Raw genomic sequence first — 20,913 nt, forward strand, 5'->3', positions numbered from 1 at the left:
ATTTTGGCCTTCTAAATAAAGCTGTGGTTAAAGTTTTGTATAATGAGAAGAAAAAATGTTAAGTAAAATTACATCATGCTTGAAGTCTTATAAAAACAAACGGGAAAAAAAAACCTACTGCTGTCTTTTTTTTTTTTAATGCAGCTCATTTCAAACTAGGGTCTGAACAAATGCTTAGGCATTGGCTGTTTACAGCTGGTGGAATATATACTACACAAACTATCGTTGAATTTTATTTTATTTTTCTTCAGTGTTCTGGTAAAATCTGTGGGTATAGAGAGATATAAATAATATTAAATTTGGCATTTTACTTCGCCAAAATCTGGCTTTCAAAACTGTGACTAAAGCAGATGGGAGCTTCTTAAATCTCAGTCTCAGACCTTGTCCAGGTAGGCATCATAGCATCACAGGGAAGGGCTTTTGTTTCAGGTCATCTTGTCCTGCATAACTTGGAGAGTATTAGTCTGTTTGTATCCTTTCTGACTGATGTAGGAGAACTATTGAACTTCCTTTTAGAATATCTAAAAGTTTGGAAAGAATTTCCGCTTCATTATTTGGTATGTACAACATGTGGAATGTGGATGCAGTTTCCTGTGTGATCTAATGACTGCTGAGTAAAGGGGGATAGTCCCCTCCTTTGGTCTCCTGGCTTTGCTGTTCGTACAGCCCAGGATGCTGCTGGCCATCTCTGCTGCCAGGGCAGGCTGCTGGCTCATGCTCAGCTTGCTGCCAGCCCAGAGCCCCAGGGCCTTCCCAGCTGAGCTGCTCCCCAGACTGGCAGTCCCCAGCCTGTATGGATGCAGGGGTTCGTCCATCCCAGGGGCAGGATTTGACAAGTGCCCTTGCTGAACTTGCTGACCTTGCTGTTGATGGATTCCTCCAGCCAGTCAGGGTCCCTCTGGATGGCAGCCCTGCCTTCTACCTCCATGATGCCATCCATGAGCTTCATGATGATGTGGTTGGTCTCCTCACTTACGTCAGTATGGGGGCGGGGGGGGAGGGTATGTGTATGTATATATAACTTCAAGTGCGAATATCTTTTTCACTAGTCTAATGCAGCAATTGGATTGAAAACTGGATTGAATCCAGAAAACCAGAATGAGCTTCCTAATTAAGCCCTGGTTCTAGTCAGAATTTAATTCCATAAATTCTCTTGTGTAGACACAAGAGGTGTATGTTAACCCATAACGACTGTGGTGGAATGGCTTCTCACTGACATAAGTTAATAAAATTGAGTACTGATAGATATTTTGCAATTATTGGAGATTTGCATTTTCTATACAGATAAGCTAACTTTAGAAAAAGAATGCTATGTGGCGTAACTGCCTAATGAAATGGTGAAATAAATATTTTAAGAACTTTGAATTACGAATTTAAGAATGATCAGTCTCCATCAATATGAAACTGGAAAATTATGCAGTAAGAGCATGTCACTTTCCAGGGCTAGCTGGATCAATAGTTTTGTTTTTGTGCATTTAGGAAAAGAGTAGAGATTGTATTTTTCTTCCTTACTGTACTTTATATTCAGCCTTTTATATTTATGCCATTCTTTATGCAAAATATCAATAAACAAAATGAAGGTTTAATTTGTCTTTCCTTGACTACTTTCTACTTTCTATTGATTACTTGGAGCTCAAGAGAGCTAATTATTTCAAATTCTGCATCTACTGAGGTCTCTTCCCTCTCAAATATCTACTCTATTAAAATATTTTGTACTAGAGTATTTGATGAGAAAAGTCATAATGCTTTTTCCTGGAACTTTTGCATTCAAACAGCAAATGTGAGTGTAGTAATCGCTGATTTTTATGTTTTTATTTTTTTCTCCAGGTCAATCTGTGAAGCTGTTTATAGTTTACAGAATATTTGTATAGAAGTTATCGTTCAATAGAAAATCTGAACTAATAATTGCAATGCTATGCAAATTATGTTGTGGGGTTTTTTATTTAAGGATGTTTCTGGAATGCCAGCTCTTTGTCGTCCTGTTGCAGAGGGAGGAGGGGGTTTTGATTATCGACTAGCCATGGCTATTCCAGATAAGTGGATACAGGTGAGAACTTTTTAAAAATGTTCTGCTTTTCAAAGTGGGATGTTTCTCTATCTGTGCATACACAAAGCCACTTCTGAATCCTACTGACAAATTTTACTCTCTCTTCTGTTAATGTCCTATTAAAAGAAATTCTGACAGGCTTGAGTACAGGTATTAGTGGCTGAAATGAGAGCTGTCAGATACTCATCTTCTGAAACCTACATGATAAGTTCAGAGGCTATTCTTTCCATTCAGCTGATATGTTTTCTTTGTGCAATACACGCAGACTCATTGTGTTTGCATTAACCTATATCTTGCAACAGCTGTAGAATGGGTAGTCTATATTGAATGTGAACAGGTAGATAAGTAGTTAACCATATGCATATAAATATAAAAAAACCTCCACACTGAAAACATGCAATGAACCCTCCTGAAATTGGGCATAGTAATTGGCATTGAACATAGATAGAGCTTAAAGTTTAACCAAAGTAAATGTAAGTGAATTATACAAACACCAGCAATTATTACAGTGGGGTAACAAAAAGAATAATAAAAATATAAAAATCTGTAAATGCTCTTCAAGAACAATAATATACTGATAAATACTGACTACGATAAGGATTTAAATCACCTTTTTCCTTAATACAGAGAATCACAAGAAAAGGAAGAAAATACTAAATAATCTCAAAAGGCTTCTAGTGATGTTTTAGAGAATGTTTTTCAATTAGATAGAAGATTGCATCCAAATCCCTCAGGCTATCATCATGATCTGGAAAACAATAAATGTTTTATATGGCCATTAATGCTTCAATAAATATAGTGAGTAGCTTAAAATAAAACCAAATTAACTTATCTTCAGCATCTTTCACTTTTGTAACTAGGAGGTGGAGAGCCGATTGAAAAACAGTTTTCAAACCTCTTTTTGTTCAGAAGACAAACTTGTCAGCTTTTCCAACAAGGACAGCATCATTAAACTTTGGAGCGTGTAATTTAGATCCTGGAATGCATCGAGGGCTCATTTTTGTAGTAACAAGAAACACCTCGTTGTGATGGCTTTTTTTTTTTCCTTACACCTTCAACTTCCTTACCACACTTTAGGAAGGGCAAAGATGAGTAATTTCCTAGATGGGCAAAATGCGAGTGGCTGAGTTCATATTACAAAGAAAACAAAACAGATTGTAGAATTTTACAAGGGCAAAAGATGGATAATCTGATTTAGCAATCTGTGATATGGTCTGCTTATTTTAATTTGCAATACTCGGGGAAGAAATGTACCTATTCTGCAGTAAGTTCCGTTCTTTAACTGGAAAAAATATCTTGCAGCCTAAGCATGTGCTTAACACGGGACAGCAGGTGGATGGTTAGCACGCTGATGGGGTGTTGGGTGTAAATTCAGCTATGATAGTCTAGGCTGTTTCCCAGCAGACTCCAGTTATATAGGAATATGTTGATTGTACAAGATCATAGGGTGATGTAGGCAGGAAGCTTCTAGCTGAGGAAACTGCAAATAAGCAACCACAGAAGAAGACCTTGAGTTAGAGAAAGAGGTGATGCATGTAGTTCATAACATTTCTTGAGGCAAAAATAAAGCTGAAGTGATTAGAAGGGAAAAGTTTAGAAACAGAGTCTATCAGCTGTTACCAAACTGTCCTAGACTGCTTGCTGTCATTTCTGTCCAGCTTTTAAGTAGGTACCTGTTAATAGCAAGTTTTCTAGGCAACTTCCTAAAATCAGTTTTAAACCTGAAGGTTCTTCAGGTTTCCATGAACTAATTCTGAGGGATCTGTAAAAGTAAGATAAGCTGTTTGTCATAACAGTGGCTATACTAGTTCAGATTAAAGATAGATGTAGTACATAACATGATGCTGCATAGGGTCCTGAATGTGTTCAGAGCCAGAATTTATGGAGTCAACCCCCCCCAGTCCCCCACCCCCCCAAAAAAAAAGGCTGTTTAGGAACACATGACCAGTTATGGTCAGAATGTTATATTTTACAGCATCATATCAGCCATTTAGTGTTACTGCCTTTTTATCACTTTTATGTCTATATATTTACGTACATGTATTTAAGTTGTAGTGATCAATGGAGGTCTATAAAGTACTATAAAAAAAAGAAAAAGACTAACACTGAAATTGGACTAGATTTAGAAGAGGGAGGAAATAGTGTCATATGAGGCAGAAAATTCCTATTGACATGATTTAATTTAAATTGCTAAAACCCAGGAGCTAGCATGGCAAAAAATGTAAAGCTTTATTTGTATTACAAAGCTTTGGCATTGAAAGTGGTTTGGAACTGACCAGCAATTCACAGATCGGGCAATGTGCAAGTCCCTGTGCTAAGCACCTTCTCATGTTATTGTGTACTTCATGGCAATAGCACAGTGCTATCTTCCAGTGATCCATTCTCCACCACACATCCCAGTGGTTAAGCTATAGTTAGAAGCTGCCATATGCCAGTGTTGCTTGAAATACAGGACTTTCAATATTGTGTGTAGGTAGGTGTGTGCCCACATATTTCTTCCCAGGTTTTGGTACAGTGCTTTCTTGCAGCTCCTATCAATCACATTGCCTGCTGTATCAGAGGATTCACATGAAAGAAGGCAAATCCTGTTGTCCATGCTTATATGTGGAAGTACAGGAGAAACAAAGTGTTCTAGTTATTATATTTCTGTAGTGGAATTCAAAAGAAAAAATCTCTTTGGATTATCAGAGAAAACTCATCACTTCAAAACTTGGGAACAGGAGAAGTTAAAGTAATACAGTTCACAATCCATTGGAAATTTCTGTGCCAAGATAATGAAGAAAGGTAGTAATCTGCTGTTAGTTAAAACAGCAATAACTTTTCAATGATCTTTCCTTTATTTCTGCAGATAATTAAGGAGCTGAAAGATGAAGACTGGAATATGGGCAATATTGTGCATACATTAACAAACAGACGGTATGAAGAAAAATACATTGCATATGCAGAGAGTCATGACCAGGTATTTTATCTGTTTGTTTGTTTATATTTAAACAAGTAAAAGATGAGGTTTAGAGGTTTGGTGGGTTTTGTTTTTTTAAAATGAGGCAGAGTTGAGAATGATAGGCAACAATTTCAGAGATAAGTAGATCTGGACTACTGCTTGGTGTTCTTGGTTGGGTTTTTCTTCTGGGCTTTTTTTGTTGTTTTGTTTTGATCCCTCTTTTTAATTAAGGAATCCTGCTTGGAGTGTGTGGGTGTTGTTATTTTTCAGGTTTGTTTTTAAGAAATGAGTCCTAGCTTCTTGGTTTGCCTGCCTGTCATAGGACATAGGAGGACATATGAATGCATATAATCCATACTTTTGAAAATCTGGTTTCCATAAAGTAAGCTGGAGCACTGTTTATGATAAGCATAAACAATATCACGATTTAGCAAATTTGTTCACTGAATCAGTGTTTGCAGCTGTTGTATTCCCTTCAAGAATATACTTCCTCTCCGAAAGTATTGCAAACATCCTGTTTTGAGATCTAAATGAAATATTCTTTAACAGTTTGGTTCAAAACACAGCAATTGTAATGGTTCTGTATACAGAAAAATGAAAAAGTAATGATGAGTTTGGATAATACACACCTCCCACAATCTTTGTAATGGTTGTATCTGAAGAATCAGAAAACACATTGGTTGAGTATCTAAAATGTTAGAAAATCGCTTTTATTTTTTAAGTAACCTACCTTCAACTTTCCTCTACATAATAGAGGTTGATACTCTATTTCCTATACCTTCTATAATAAAAGTCAACAGAAGTGTCCAAAACAAGGCCTATATTTTATTTTAAAAAAGAGAATTTTGAGTTTATCTGCTTCATTTTGTGTACCTATTTACATTCTTATCTCAGAGACTGTTACACAGTATTCACTTAAGGCATGAGAGAAGAGTCCTAATCCTGGTAAAGAACTTCAGGTATTACTTAGAAATGCATATTATTCTGTGATTATTTGCTTTTGTAAAAGCTGATTCTTCATCCTAAAGCATGACATATAATATTACGGTTGCTGTTCTTTTATTTCATGCTGGATTTTATCAATTGAGTTGTTTTCCATATCACTATGTATTTTTGGGTTAGAATCTCATACTTGAGAAGATCTATTTGTTTTGAATTTAAAAAAAAAAAAAGACTATTGCAGATGTACACCAGGATGATACGTGAAAAGTGAGATAGAAAAACAAAATGGGAGTGTAGATAAAATTCAGTCTGAAGATACCTGAAGTGATGCACATGAAGGCCTGAAAACAATTCTAGTTTCTTATATGTTGTAATGGGCTACAAGCTGACTATTACCACTCAACAGGGCCTCGTGGTTGTAAGACTTGTGTGAAAACAGCAACTCAATGCTAATAGCTTTCAAAAAAGCAAATACAGTACTGGAATTATTATGAATGGAATGGAGAGCAAAGAGCAAAATCAGTATGCCACTGTAGTCTTTCATGGTTTGTGTGCACCGTGAATGTTGGAGGCAGATTTGGTCCTGTATATCAAAGGATATACAGCATAACTGGAAAAAATGCTGTGAGAGAGTTGGTAAGAATAATAGCAGGTGTGGATTGGTTTTCACAAGAAGAAAACTAAATACACTAAGATTCTTCAGGGTAGAAAAGAGATCACTGAAGGGGGAAGGATAATGGTTTATAAAAATGGCTGGCATAGAAAACATGAAGAGGGAACATTTATCTTCTCTTCTAATGGAAAGATTAGGGGATACTAAATAATACTAACAAATGTCACATTCTGAGTCCAGAGAAGAGTTGTTCATTGCAGTCTTCAGTCTTGCCATCGTTGCATAGGAATTATTTTTTTTTAAAGATAATTTTTTACTTGAGGGAATCATCTATATATGCTGTTACACTGTTAGTTGAAAAACTAAAGGATGATGGTGCTTTTCAGCTAGACTTGTTTACAACTCATCTGTCCCTCTGGAATCTAGTGAGTTTTCATGTTAGAATATAAAGTGAGAATTGGGCTAATTGAACAAAAAATAGCTATTTTGCATACAAAAGCTCCAAAATGTTTTCAACTACCTGCATGCTAATATAATACAATAATCCTTGTTACATAGCATTTATGTGGCCTTTCTCGAGTAACAGTAAGCACTAGCAAGTTAGTAATTCAGTCACTGTTTTTAGACATAATTACTAGTTTGTTTTTCTCTTGTGTGAAATCACAGAAAACCAATCACATTCTTGATTGCATATAAATGAATGTTTCATAGTCAGTCTGCATCTTTAAATCAGGAGTGTTGTTAATAGCCCTTTATTTGTACATCCCAGGAACTGAGATGTTTGCTTTCTTATTTTCTGTGTTTTCTATAAAAATTCCAAAATGGTAGGTCACTTGTGGCATATGGGGTTGACACTAATATTTCATATTTGATATCTGTAGGCAAAAAGGTTCTTGGAAGTAATTGAGCAGTTTGAATCCATCAGGTGAAATGTAGGACCACTACAGGGGTTAGACAGCTATTAGTTTATTGATCACATACTCGTACTCCAATCAGTGTGAGGAGCCCCAGTAACCACGTGGAGGGGTTGCAAGGGGAAAACAAATGGTTGGGTCTGGCATCCAGTCAAGGCTCAGCTCCAGGACGTTCCTGCTTCAATTTACATACTTTCTCTTTTTGGCAGCAGATTATATATATCACACCCACGTGACTACACATAACACAATACAAAGTTGTAGTAATTGGAAGGTTAGAGTCACTGTGACCTCATGATCATCGGCGGTGGCAGGATGTTTTCTTTGTGAATAGAGACCAGATCATGCACACCAAGCCGTGTCCTTGACTCCTCGCCAGTCTTCCGAGTCCTCCCTTTACGATAGAGTGCCTGCTTTAAAAAAATGTGTTAGAAATGCTTCTAGTATACCCAAGGGTTTTCTTTACTTTTTTTTTCTTTTTTTTTTTTTTTTTTGAATTGTTGAAGGCACTTGTTGGGGATAAGACATTGGCGTTTCGACTGATGGATGCAGAGATGTATACAAACATGAGTGTGCTCTCACCTCTTACTCCAGTTATTGATCGTGGAATACAGCTTCATAAAATGATTCGTCTCATTACTCATGCTCTTGGAGGAGAGAGCTATCTGAACTTCATGGGTAAGTAACCTTAGGAACAAGTCTTTCATTTTCTCATCTACAGAATGCTTGGCAGGGAAATAAAACAGTCTGACATTATCTTACATCCATAGTATTTATCACCATGCTGAAGTTTGGAGCATAACTGCTTTTATAAATGTTTAGTACAAAAGGTAATATGCATTGTTTTTCTGTCTGTAAGATGTATTATAAGACAAGAAAATAGAATCAATGTGGTTTCTAATTGTAAGAGAAATAACTTTTAAAAATGTGGTAAGCTTTAGTTCACATTACTCTGATTTACAACTCAGACTAGTATTTTAATTGCTGTTCTGCAAGTTTGTCAGGTGGTGAACCTTGCCTTACACAGCTGGGTTGTCTTTCATCTCTATTCTTCTACTCTCCTAAACTTTTTAGGGTAACAATGAATTTACTAAAGATAGCTCTGTGCTTATTTCAGTTATTGTCAGGAAGTAATCTGGCATCAGTTGAATTATGTTTCATTGCTTCTTAGTCAAGAGCAGGGGCTTAATGAGGGAGACAAGGGCAAATCACAGAGATAGGCACATCCTGCTATCGAAGCAGGGAAATAGTAAGGGTTAGCAGTACTTTCTTTTTCTTCATAAGCTGTAAAATACAACTTTTGCATTGCTTCCAATAGTTAATCTCATTTAATCAGCAAGTTACAGTTCCATGTAGTCATCTTAACAGTTGAATGTTGTTCTTAGTTTTATACAAAATGCTGAAGCTATTTATGCTTGATGCTCTTTATGATATTCATTATATTCATTCATTCCTTAATTTCTTTGCAAAATAATCCTTTATAGTAAAAATCATAGTTCTGTAATGTGGTGTGACAAGTTCTGTATAGCAGTTGTGATTGTCTCATGGGGAAAAAAAGGTTGAAATCATGCTGTAAATGACCATCTCAGTTTTCTGACAACAAAACACTTGAAAATTATAGAAGTTTTAGCTTAATACTGCATTCAACTTCTATTGTTAAATGTTTTGTATTATCAAGTTAAAGGGGGTTGTTGGATGTATATTGCTCTTCTTCCATGATAGTATATTTAAAAATACATTTTTCTAATTAAAAAAATGGAGAATATTAATAAGGCAATGGTGGCATTTGATTTAAGCATGTCTGTACTGATATATGTTTTTCTCCTTGGTATTAGAAGAACACTCGAAAAAGACCATGTTCGTGGGTTTTCTTAAAAACAATTAAAGCAACTTAAGTACAGAACAAATCAATTCAGTATATGGTATACTAGCAAAACTATTGCTTTCAATAAAATGCAGAAATTTTTCCCAAGAGTGAAGAAGAGTTAATGAAATAAATATTTATTATGTGTGTATTCAGACATCAAAATGTGCAAGGTATGATGTGTGCGTTTCTGTTCAAACTAGTGATACTACAATAGTTAAGGAAGCAGGTGTTTAAAAAATACACCAGCTAAACTGCAGATGTCTCTGGCCCAGATTGAGTTGGTAAGGTTAGAAAAATGATCAGTAATTCAATGTGGCATGTTAAATCCAGTGTGTCAATGCAGGTTGATTGAGCAATTAATATTGTGTATCCTTGAGTACTGCAAATGTTTCAGTAACTATGTTATAGTTTGCTATATGTAAAAGGTGAAAAGATTGTAATAAATGTTGGAGGAGAAAACATATACATTCAGAATGCTTGCAATCTGGTGTACTTAAAATGCACATGGCAGCATGCTATCTAGTTAAGCAAATACAGTGACAAATTAATTCTTTAACTTTCAGTTTTGAGTGAATGCCGAGAGTGAGGAAGAAAAACTTCCTGTGGGGTGGGGGGAGGAGTGGAAATCTCCTTTCGCAACATCTGGAAAAGCACTCCACATGCCTCTGTGCTTCCCTAGGTCCTTCCGTAAATGTCTTGTACCTTCTTTTTCTGAAAACAAAGACACCAAAGCAACATACTGCTTTCTCAATGCTTTGCTCACCTTAAGGAAAAACAAACAACTTCTAAAAATATGTTGTATCAGGAGTGGAAATCTGTTTTCTCAAATGTATACTGGAACTTCTCTTTAAAGATCTTAAATAATATTTAATTACACCTATGTTGGAGTATCATTTGTACTCCATACGTGCAAGGAGATTCTTGTCGAGAGAAGTCATACCCCATTGAGCTCCAAACACTGATTGTGGCTTTCTCCCATGTTTCTCACTTTTCATTCTGGATGGTTCTCTGTCCTTCTTGCAGGCATCTGTAAGAAACCACTGCAAAAATCCATGAAGTTGTTATTATTTTTCATGTTTCTTGATGTTTAATTTTCACTGAATGCTTTTATTTTCCTTCTCAATTGCTTATATCCCAGTATAGGCAATCAGTGATGTATGCAAACTTAAATGTGAATAGGAAAGTTTTGTCATTTCAGTAAATTGGTTCACTTGTAACACAAACCATTGGGAGCATTCTTTCTTCTGGTCTGTGTTTAGGTTTTCTGTGCAGCTTTGCAAGTAATCTCTGGGGCTTCATGTGCCCATCTGGCATGGAAGACTTAACCTAGAAAGTGAAAAACTCCATATGCTTGGCTGAAAATGAGCACGACAATGATAAACGTCCTGCTGTAGTGAATGAACACTCTGGAAAGCCAGTTTGTTTAATAGTAAAAAAAGTAGCAATTGCTTTGAAACTTGCACTATGTCCAAATCCTCTGCTTTCAAAGCAGGTAGGGAGTAACAATCCTAATGCAGCTGTAGTTTGTTCAACCCAACTCCTGTTTTAAGACAAGAGATTTTAATACTGAGACTGGCCAGTAGTGGTCAGAAGATGTCATACAACTTTAGGAAATCACGAAAATTACAAGTTCTTCTGCACAATGCTTTAGTAGAGGCACAGTTGATGCTTCTTTAAGGGTTTCCTCTGCCGCAGCTAAGCTTCAATGAAGATGTTGACATAGTACACATGTGATTGTCTGAACTTACATGACACTTAAAGAGAAAGCCCCAAGCATTCACAGTGTGTGCCTATATTAAATAGTGGAAGTAATTTTATTATTGGAAATGATAGAGAAAAAAGTCTCTATTCGTACTCAAGGGGGGGGGTTTGTAGTCATAGTGATATTGAAATAAATATGCATCTAATATTAACTTAATTAAAACCAGAAATGTATGTGGAAAAATACTTGGAGACATAGATCTTTGCCCTCTCTAATATGAAGTTTTGAAAACAAATCCAAAATAAAACCCCTGTATCTGACTAAAATTCTTTATTGTCAATTTAATCCCCTACAAAATAACAAAAAGGCTTAAGATTTGAGTCTACTTCCTCAATTGCTAAATAAGGACTAATAGAAGTTGCTATAAGACTTCTAGAATACTACACAAACCTTCTGATCTCACCTTGAAAATAAAGCAACTGCTGTTGTTACCCACTGGACAATGTTGAACTACAGTTTAAAGACGATCACATACTTCCTGAAAATAATAGTTGAACTTACCACTACAAAACTGTTCTGTCTGTAGATTGTTTCATTTTCCTTTGGCTTCATTTTCCATCCTTTCCCTGAAGAAAAGCTGCAGACAACTGTAATTGTTTCTTCCCCTTAATTTTTTTTTTTTTTCTCTTGCTCATTGCCTGTGCCCTGCACTTGTGTAGCTCTTTCCCAGTCCCACGGGGTTTCTGTCAGTTCTTCAGTGAACTTGTTTCCGTGTTCCCTCCTTACCTTGCAAGATACATCTGTTTGTCTGTCTAGATTTAGACAAACAAGGGTAGCTGCTTTCTGTCCTAGAATAGACATAAGATGCAGCCCAAGGGCCCTTAAATAGCATTTTATGTCCTTGGAATCCTTTATAGCACAAATATCTACTGTTTTATGCCACTGTAGGGTCGTGCTTTTCAGCTTGCTAACAATCATTTTCTTGCTTCCTTCTTCATTTTAAATTGGCTTAAACTCAAATCTATTGATTTAAATGGAGATTAGTTCCTACATGAACTTCTAGCGCTATTTTTCATTACTTTTCTATAGTAAAACAACTCTTAATTAGAACTCCAGAGACCAAGTCTCTCTCCCTGAAAAACAACTTTTATATATATTTTTATATATATATATATATATATATATATTTTATATATATATAAGCTAGAAAATGATTTGCAGTAACTAAAACATTTTTTGCAATCATGAGCATTGACTGATGGTGTTAATGTTTGGGTTGACACTTACCTCTGTTTCACTAATATCAAATCCATCTGTAAAGCTTCCCTGTTAGGTCATTTACACAGTAGTTTATCTATTTTCTCTACACTTAGGGCTTTTTTGATGTGCTGAAACAGTTTCTTCTCTAATGGTTTGGTATGATGAGACCTTGTTCTCTCTTTGGCCTTAAAAATAAAATAAAATGCTATGCATCACCTATTCCTTTGAGTATTTTGGAGAAAGAAACTTAATTTTTTTTTTTTTTTTTAAACTGCAGGATTTCGTGAACAGAAGGCTTGTGAAAATATGTTGACAAACAAGAAAAGGAATGGTGCAAAAACTGTATAGTAGCACCAATATCAGGGTGGGAAATGTGTGTACGATTTACTTTAAGAATATTAAATAAAGATTTGAAATAAAAATGATACAACATAACTTACAATATAAATGAGAATATTACTTAAAACAGAATCTGAAATACTTCTTTTTCTATTTATTCTAGATAAAAAGAAATTTTATCAGGAACAAGCATATTTAGCTTAAACCTAAGGGGTTTTGTTTTCTTACACATGTTGCAAGCAAATCACTTTTTCTTTTTCTGTACACTTTCTTACACATATTACTCCTGTGCACTGGTTACAGTGTGACTTTCTAGACCATGATCTAAGAAATGGCCATGCAAGAGCCAAGGAGAACTTTATACTAGTTCCCTTCAGTCAACTCCTTTTGATAAACAACCTTGAAGTGCTCAGTTGGTAAAGACTCCAGATTAGGATATGTAGTTTGAAGTCATCCTTCTTAATATGCTTACCTCGTATACCTGGCAAATGTGCTTTCTGTGCTGCCAGTTCTACCACGTGCTTTAATTTCATGGCAGTGTCACAGAAACAATTATCTTCATTTTAAGGTAGAAAACAAGAAGGGTGTAATGTGAAACCTTACTTACAGTTTGGCATAGACTTCTTGTCCTGTAGTGATAGACCACCTACAACTTTGTTCCATAGTACCCTGTATGACCCCACTCAGAACTTGCGGTGGGCAGTGGCAGGGGGAAGAATCCAGATGCATAGATGAGGCTTTACTAATTGCTTTGAGAGTCTCTTCTGGAAGGTCTAGAGGTGTAAACTGTTAGTATTTGCTGTTCATTTAGAGTTGATTGAAACAAACTTCATTTCTACACTTGCTCAAAACACAGTAGAGTGACTGGGAGAAAAGCAATTAAAGAGAGACTGTCTCATAATTCAAAACTAACCCCCCCCCCCAACTGATTTTCCCTCTGTCCCACCTCCTCTTCACAAATTAAGTATGTCCAAATACTAGAAAACCGTTGTGGGAGTTGATTCTACTTCCTCCTTGAGAAGGTAGGGAAGGAATCTCCATATCTGCAAGTATGTAATTTGAATACATAAATAAAACAGTTACTAGCAGCAGTCTATACATGTGGTGGTGCGTTGGTGTCCATGCTATGGCTTGTCGAGTCAGGAACCTTCAAACAGAAGCCTTCACAGTCAGCAGCATCCTTAGAACTGCACAAGAATCAACAGTTGCTGCAATCATGTTCATGGATTGAAATCCGAGTAGGATTTTCCAGAGTAGGAGCGAAAATCCTCTGAACTGAGGTAGCTGTTGTGTATGGTGCTCCTTTTTTCTTTCAGAGTAATGCTGAGGTTTCCTTAGTTTGTTTTTAAGTCTTAAGTCTGCAGGGTATCAGATATTCCAGTATTAGTGGAGTATATTTGCAGTAAATCAAGCCATTCTGACATTTGTTTCAGTTACAAGGTGGGTTTTTTTGAAGGATGGGTAGTTTTCTAGTTGTTTTTCTCTGTTACTGATACAAAGAGATTTGATTTTTAAACCTGAGTTAAGTTATTTTGGAGGCTACAGATTTTTTTATTTATTATGCTTAGTACCGTCATTTAACCATGGTGATAGTGTTACTGAGACTTCTGCTAATGTCTCGAGCTTTTTTCTTAAAGAGTCCATCTCTTGCCTTGCATCTTGTATGAATTGTACAGCTCACAGTTCAGACTCATAACATCTTTTCCGTCACCATGTGTGAGTGCCTACAACCTGGTCTACTGATATAATAGTTTGTATGATGTTAGGGCTTCTTAAAGAATAATAAATGAAGTTGTAAAACAAATATATTGATACTGTATTAGAAACAAGAGTTCCATTTCTGTTTGTATGACAGCCTTCATTTTTGCTTTATTGTTGTTTTGAAGAACAGTCATGCTAATAGGCCTCTCTATATAATAACTTGACACTATATATTATAACTACACTTTCAGCACAGGTTTTTGGAGGCATTTCTCTTTTCAAGCATTCAGAATCATAATTTATTACAGAAATTATGACAATCATATTGTTATGAAAAGCTTTTATCACATCTTCTGGATTTCTAACTCTACAGGGCATGGCTGTTGTTCTGTCCTTTCATAATTATTTGTTTATTTGTTTGTTTTTCTCCATAGTTACAAAGTTTGGAAACTCTTTTCAGTAAACTATAATTATATACAGATGGCATTGATTAGTTTTACTTAGCTGTCTTTTATGAAAAAAAGAAAATACTCTCTAGTTACAGATAAATCTAAAGACTACAGTATTCTGACTACATTATATTTTGTTTTCAGTTTCTTCACCTTGAATTCAAATAAATTTAAAATCAATAGGTTTACCTCACTTTCAGGCTTTTTTGCTTTTTTTAATTCAGAATGTATGCACTGTAGTAGCAGCTCTGTCTTAAAAATGTATCTCAAATTTATTGAGAGTTGTGCATATAAATGCACATACTCGTACATAAGGAACTGTTTTGATTAGTTGTGAGATGTGGTCAAAAATTAAGATTTCTGTAGAGGACAAAATATTCTTGCCTGTTAGTATGGAAGTGTGATAATTTTTGTAAATTTGATACTATATTAAAAATTGGGTTTTATATGTATGTATGCATATGTATATAAAAAGGTTTCTTTGCTCAATGATTCATTAAGTGTGTAAGCAATTAAGTGTAGTCATCTTACACTTTCTATGCTGCAGTTAACTTGGATCCAAACAAAACTCTTTGAATGTTTTCTGTTTCTATAGTTTTCAGGTGCTTTAAGATGTTACGTACTGTAGTTACTCTAAAAATTTTTAAAAGCTTGGTTCATCCTATGAACTCTTTGTTAACCATTAGGGCTTTAGAAGAGCCTTGACATTGTATGGCATGTAAAAGTGTCTTCGTGTGATGATTATGTTCGTAACTCCTTTTTAAGAGAAAAAAAATTATCTAGCTGGTTCCCTCTTCTGAGTGCAGAGCACTCTTGGAGATATGTATGTGTTTTTCTTATGGTGATGTGAAGGTTTGGTCCATCACCGCATGTATTCAGAAAGATATGTTGACTATACTTCTTATAGCTAACCTATAGACTTCTGCTTCTAACAGTCTGGGTCCTTGCTTGGAAGACACGGTGCAAAACTGAAAGGAAGACAAGAGTATTTTTGGATTCTCATGTAAATATTAGAATCATAGAATCATAGAATCATTTAGGTTGGAAAAGACCTTCAAGATCATCGAGTCCAACCATCAACCATGCCCACTAAACCATGTCCTGAAGTACCCCGTCCACTCGGTTTTTGAATACCTCCAAGGATGGTGACTCAACCCTGGGCAGCCTATTCCAATGTTTGACAACCCTCACAGTAAAAAAATTTTTCCTAATATCTAACCTAAATTTCCCTTGCCTCAACTTAAGGCCATTTCCTCTTGTCCTATCTCCAGCCACCTGACAGAAGAGACCAACACCCACCTCACTACAACCCCCTTTCAGGTAGTTGTAGAGAGCTATAAGGTCTCCCCTCAGCCTCCTCTTTTCTAGACTTAAACAGCCCCAGTTCCCTCAGCCGCTCCTCATAAGACGTGTGCTCCAGGCCCCTCACCAACTTGGTTGCCCTTCTCTGAACACGCTCCAGCACCTCAATGTCTTTCTTGTAGTGAGGGGCCCAAAACTGAACACAGTACTCGAGGTGCGGCCTCACCAGTGCCGAGTACAGGGGAACAACCACCTCCCTGCTCCTGCTGGCCACACTATTTCTGATGCAGGCCAGGATGCCATTGGCCTTCTTGGCCACCTGGGCACACTGCTGGCTCATATTCAGCCGGCTGTCAATCAGCACCCCCAGGTCTTTCTCTGCTGGGCAGCTTTCCAGCCACTCTTCCCCAAGCCTGTAGCGCTGCATGGGGTTGCTGTGACCGAAGTGCAGGACCCGGCACTTGGCCTTATTGAACTTCATACGATTGGCCTCAGCCCATCGATCCAGCCTGTTCAGATCTCTTTGTAGAGCCTCCCTACCCTCAAGCAGATCGACCCTGCCTCCCGACTTGGTGTTGTCTGCAAACTTGCTGAGGGTGCACTCAATCCCCTCATCCAAATCATCGATAAAGATATTAAACAGAACCAGTCCCAACACCGAGCCCTGGGGAACACCACTTCTGACCCGCCGCCAACTGGATTTCACCCCATTCACCACAACCCTCTGGGCTCGTCCAGCCAGCCAGTTTTTCACCCAGTGAAGAGTACGCTTATCCAAGCCATGAGACGCCAGCTTCTCAAGGAGTATGCCATGAGAGACAGTGTCAAAGGCCTTGCTGAAGTCAAGGCAGATAACATCCACAGCCTTTCCCTCATCCACTAGGCGGGTCACCCGGTCATAGAAGGAGATCAGGTTGGTCAAGCAGGACCTGCCTTTCGTAAACCCATGCTGACTGGGCCTGATCCCCTTCTTATCCTGGACTTGCCATGTGAGCGCTCTCAAGATGAACTGTTCCATAATCTTCCCCGGTACCGAGGTCAGGCTGACAGGCCTGTAGTTCCCCAGATCCTCCCTCCGACCCTTCTTATAAACGGGCGTCACACTGGCAAGCCTCCAGTCCTCTGGGACCTCCCCTGTTGACCAGGACCGCTGATAGATGATAGCGAGTGGCTTGGCAAGGACCTCTGCCGGTTCCCTCAGTACTCTTGGATGGATCCCATCAGGTCCCATAGATTTGTGAGTGTCCAGATGGCGTAGTAGGTCCCTAACTATTTCCTCCTGGATTAAGGGGGGTATGATCTGCTCTTCATCCTCGCCTTCCAGCTCAAGGGGTGGAGTACCCTGAGGATAACTGGACTCACTATTAAAGACTGAGGCAAAGAAGGCATTAAGTACCTCGGCCTTTTCCTCATCACTGGTTGCTACGTTCCCTTCTGTATCCGTTAAAGGAAAGATATTCTCCCTGGGATTCTTTTTACTGTTAACATATTTGTAAAAACATTTTTTGTTGTCCCTTACAATAGTGGCCAGATTTAGTTCCAGCTGAGCTTTTGCCTTTCTATTTTTCTCTCTGTATGATCTAACAAGATCCCTGTACTCCTCCCAAGTTGCCCGCCCTTTCCTCCAGAGATGATAAACTCTCCTTTTTTTCTTGAGTCCTAGCAAAAGCTCCCCATTCAGCCAGGCTGGTCGTTTTCCTCGGCGGTTCGACTTGCAGCACATGGGAATAGCCTGGTCCTGAGCCATTAAGATTTTCTTCTTAAAGAATGTCCATCCCTCCTGGACCCCTTTGCCCTTCAGGACCGTCTCCCAAGGGACTCTCTCAACCAGTGCCTTGAAGAGGCCAAAGTTAGCCTTCCGGAAGTCCATAGTGGTGGTTTTGCTGACCACCTTCCTTGCCTCACCAAGAATTGAGAATTCTATCATTTCATGGTCGCTAAGCCCAAGACGGCCTCCGACCATCAGACCTCCCACCAATCCTTCCCTGTTTGTAAACAATAGATCTAGCAAGGCTCCTCCCCTGGTTGGCTCACCCACCAGCTGTGTCAAGAAGTTATCTTCCACACACTCCAGGAACCTTGTAGATTGTTTACCCACGGCTGTGTTGTATTTCCAGCAGATGTCTGGAAAGTTGAAGTCCCCCACGAGAACAAAGGCACATGATTCTGAGACTACTGCCAGCCGCTTGTAGAACAATTCATCCGTCTATTCAACCTGGTCGGGTGGTCTATAACAGACTCCCAGCACAATATCTGTCTTATTGGCTTTCCCTCTCATCCTCACCCATAAGCACTCCACCTTGTTATCAGAATCATGTAGTCAAAACATTCCCTAACATAGAGAGCCACGCCACCACCTCTTCTACCTTGCCTATCCCTTCTGAAGAGCTTGTAGCCGCTTGTAGTCTTCATGTAAATATTAAGTTGATCTGTAGATGAGACTGGAATCCAACATCCAGGTCTCCATTTGGATTACAAAAAATAATTAATTTGCCTTTTTGAGAAGGAGTAGGCTTGTTTGGTGGGTTGGGTTTTTTTTCCCCTCTGTTGTACCTTCTTCAATAAATTCAGGTAATAACATGTAGTTTTCACATAGAACATAGCTTCTGCTTTGTCACAAAGCAGAGAAGTAATGTTTATTTCCTAGTTTATCAACATTGCTACTGACATGCTTAGTGTAGGAGGCCACTCATTTCCTGGATGCCAGATGTCTACAGAAATGGTCTACCTGTTAACAATTAAATCTGTGCAAGGCCATCACTTGAAGAACTTTGTGTGTAAGAGGAGGGAAAAAGGTTAAGCATGCCTCATTCAAACAGTGGTAAATATGTTGTTTATGGTAAAGCTTTTGTCTTTTCTCTCCCTACTGCTCACTGTACTTCGTACAGTTTTGATGCTGATAATTTATCAGTACTCATTTTAAGTTACTTATTTCTGAAACCCCTAATCCTGAAAAGAAGCTACAGCGGCCTCTCACCACACCCAGCTGTCTTTTACTTCTACTTTTTGCAGCCTGTCTGTACTCTGTAATCTGGAAATGGCTCAGCAACTGCATGGCCAAGAGAAAAATGGATCTATTTTGTCCAAAACCATCTACCAAAGAGTAAAAAATTTCTTCCTGATTATACTTTATAGGCTGGCTTTTAGAGAGAGAGAGAGAGGTGATACAAACCACATTTTCCTTTATGTCCCAATCAAGTAATTTAGCAACACAAAACTGTAGTAAGCTGGTGTAAGAGCACGTGTAAGAATTTGTTAATCAGCAACCCTACCTTTAGCGATGCGTTGTTCTTTTTCAGACTATTTTTGGGCAATGCAGAGCCAAATAGAATTAAACCCCACATGTTATGCAGTAAGGAATTGTTATTTTGAGACATGATTGAGCAGGTAACATTTTGTATTAGTAAAGTCTGAATAATAGATCCTTAGGCATACATTCCAATTTGGATTTTAATGTGTGCTGTTGTGGTAATTTGAAATGAGTTCATCTCAGTAGTGTCATTAATTCCCCAAATCAATGTAATTTAAACTGAGGTAACGCTTTATGTGGTGACATTAGAATTAAAAAGTATGTCTTTATGAGTTTAAGAACTTATTTTCACAAGCCCTATTTATTAGCTTAAAATCTGCTTGTTGTCTTAATTTTCTGAGGCCATCAATCTGATGCTCACTCAGTTTACTAGAATATGAATTTAAACAACACTGTGGTTGAATTTGCATTGGTCTTCAAGGGGAAAGGTATTTTCTCTGCAAATTTTCATAAGAAGTGATAAATTCTGCAGAGTAAAGCATATTAAAACATCCTTTATAAATGTTGACCCGTCTTTCTCTGATGTCTTTTGAGATCTTCAGTTTGAAATTTCAAACTGCAGGCTTCAAATGTCACTAGAATTTATCACTGGAAGCATAGACTACATGCTTTGATTTGGAGCGTATTTCTGTTGTAATTTATTATAACCTTGTTGAGGTTTACAAAAAGAAATTCTGAAAGCGCTCTAACCCATTTGGTGTGCTTCCATATGTCAAGAGATTTAATGGAAAAATGCTTTTATATAGTAGCAGTCAGAGAGAGGTAGCTATGTATTGGTGTTGGAGGGAGGAAGCGCGTGAAAGATAGAAGGCAGACCAGGAGAATGTGGGGGTGGAGGAGGCATGCAATCAGGTTAGTATTGGAGTGGAGCTGCAGGCTCCATTAACTCAGGACAGTCACTTTGTCTTTCCCACTAAAAAAATGCATTCCTGTACATAATTCAGGATAAATTATTTCTGTGAGCTCATGGAAATCGATAAAAATACAGTGAAAATGAGCTATTTTAGTTTTACTTCAGAGTTAAGTGTTATGAGGTTAATCTTGTGTATGAATATAGAGCTGATTTTAGGCGGCTCTCAAGATGGGAGAGGAGGAATTTATAGTGGAGTAAATTAGAGAGTTTAGGAAGAGGGTGAAATTAGTTGTGGCTGAACAGAAAATTGATTTTGTTAGATTCCCCCCCCACCCCCACCCCCGAATAGAACATGTACCTTTTGAGTTAAAATGTCTTTTTGAATACAAAAGACTACTTCTTTCTAAATGTATTACATAAAAGTGCAGGACAGGAGGAGAAACAGGACAAGTGACTGAACATCACAAAAACAGAGGATTATTCACAAAGCCAAGAGTGCTAGCACAGTCTTTTTATGGCCAGAAGCCCAGAACTTCTATTCAGTGGGGATAGTTACTTGGATCTTTTTGTGAAATTCAGACCAGGTCCTGCAAGCAAGGTATTTCCATTGTAGCTTCTTAACTAGCGTTTTTTAGAGATATTATTTAGAAGTAATCTTATTAATCCACTCCTG

At 37.7% G+C, this 20,913-nt stretch overlaps 1 protein-coding gene across 4 annotated transcripts in view; it reads left to right on the top strand.

The window, feature by feature from the left end:
• GBE1 (1,4-alpha-glucan branching enzyme 1) overlaps positions 1 to 20,913 on the top strand; it is a 175,821-nt gene that overhangs the window by 103,513 nt on the left and 51,395 nt on the right. For all 4 annotated transcript variants that reach the window (XR_003924175.2, XM_030019620.2, XM_030019621.2 and 1 more), the window contains exons 10-12: positions 1,949 to 2,047; positions 4,896 to 5,006; positions 7,964 to 8,135. Coding sequence is in view for 3 of the 4 variants with exons in the window: in XM_030019620.2 (XP_029875480.1) it covers positions 1,949 to 2,047; positions 4,896 to 5,006; positions 7,964 to 8,135 (382 nt within the window). In the remaining variant the exon portion in view is untranslated. The remainder of the gene's footprint in view (positions 1 to 1,948; positions 2,048 to 4,895; positions 5,007 to 7,963; positions 8,136 to 20,913) is intronic.

This window comes from Aquila chrysaetos, chromosome 7 (genome assembly GCF_900496995.4).
Source record: "Aquila chrysaetos chrysaetos chromosome 7, bAquChr1.4, whole genome shotgun sequence".
In the NCBI taxonomy this organism is placed as follows: domain Eukaryota; kingdom Metazoa; phylum Chordata; class Aves; order Accipitriformes; family Accipitridae; genus Aquila; species Aquila chrysaetos.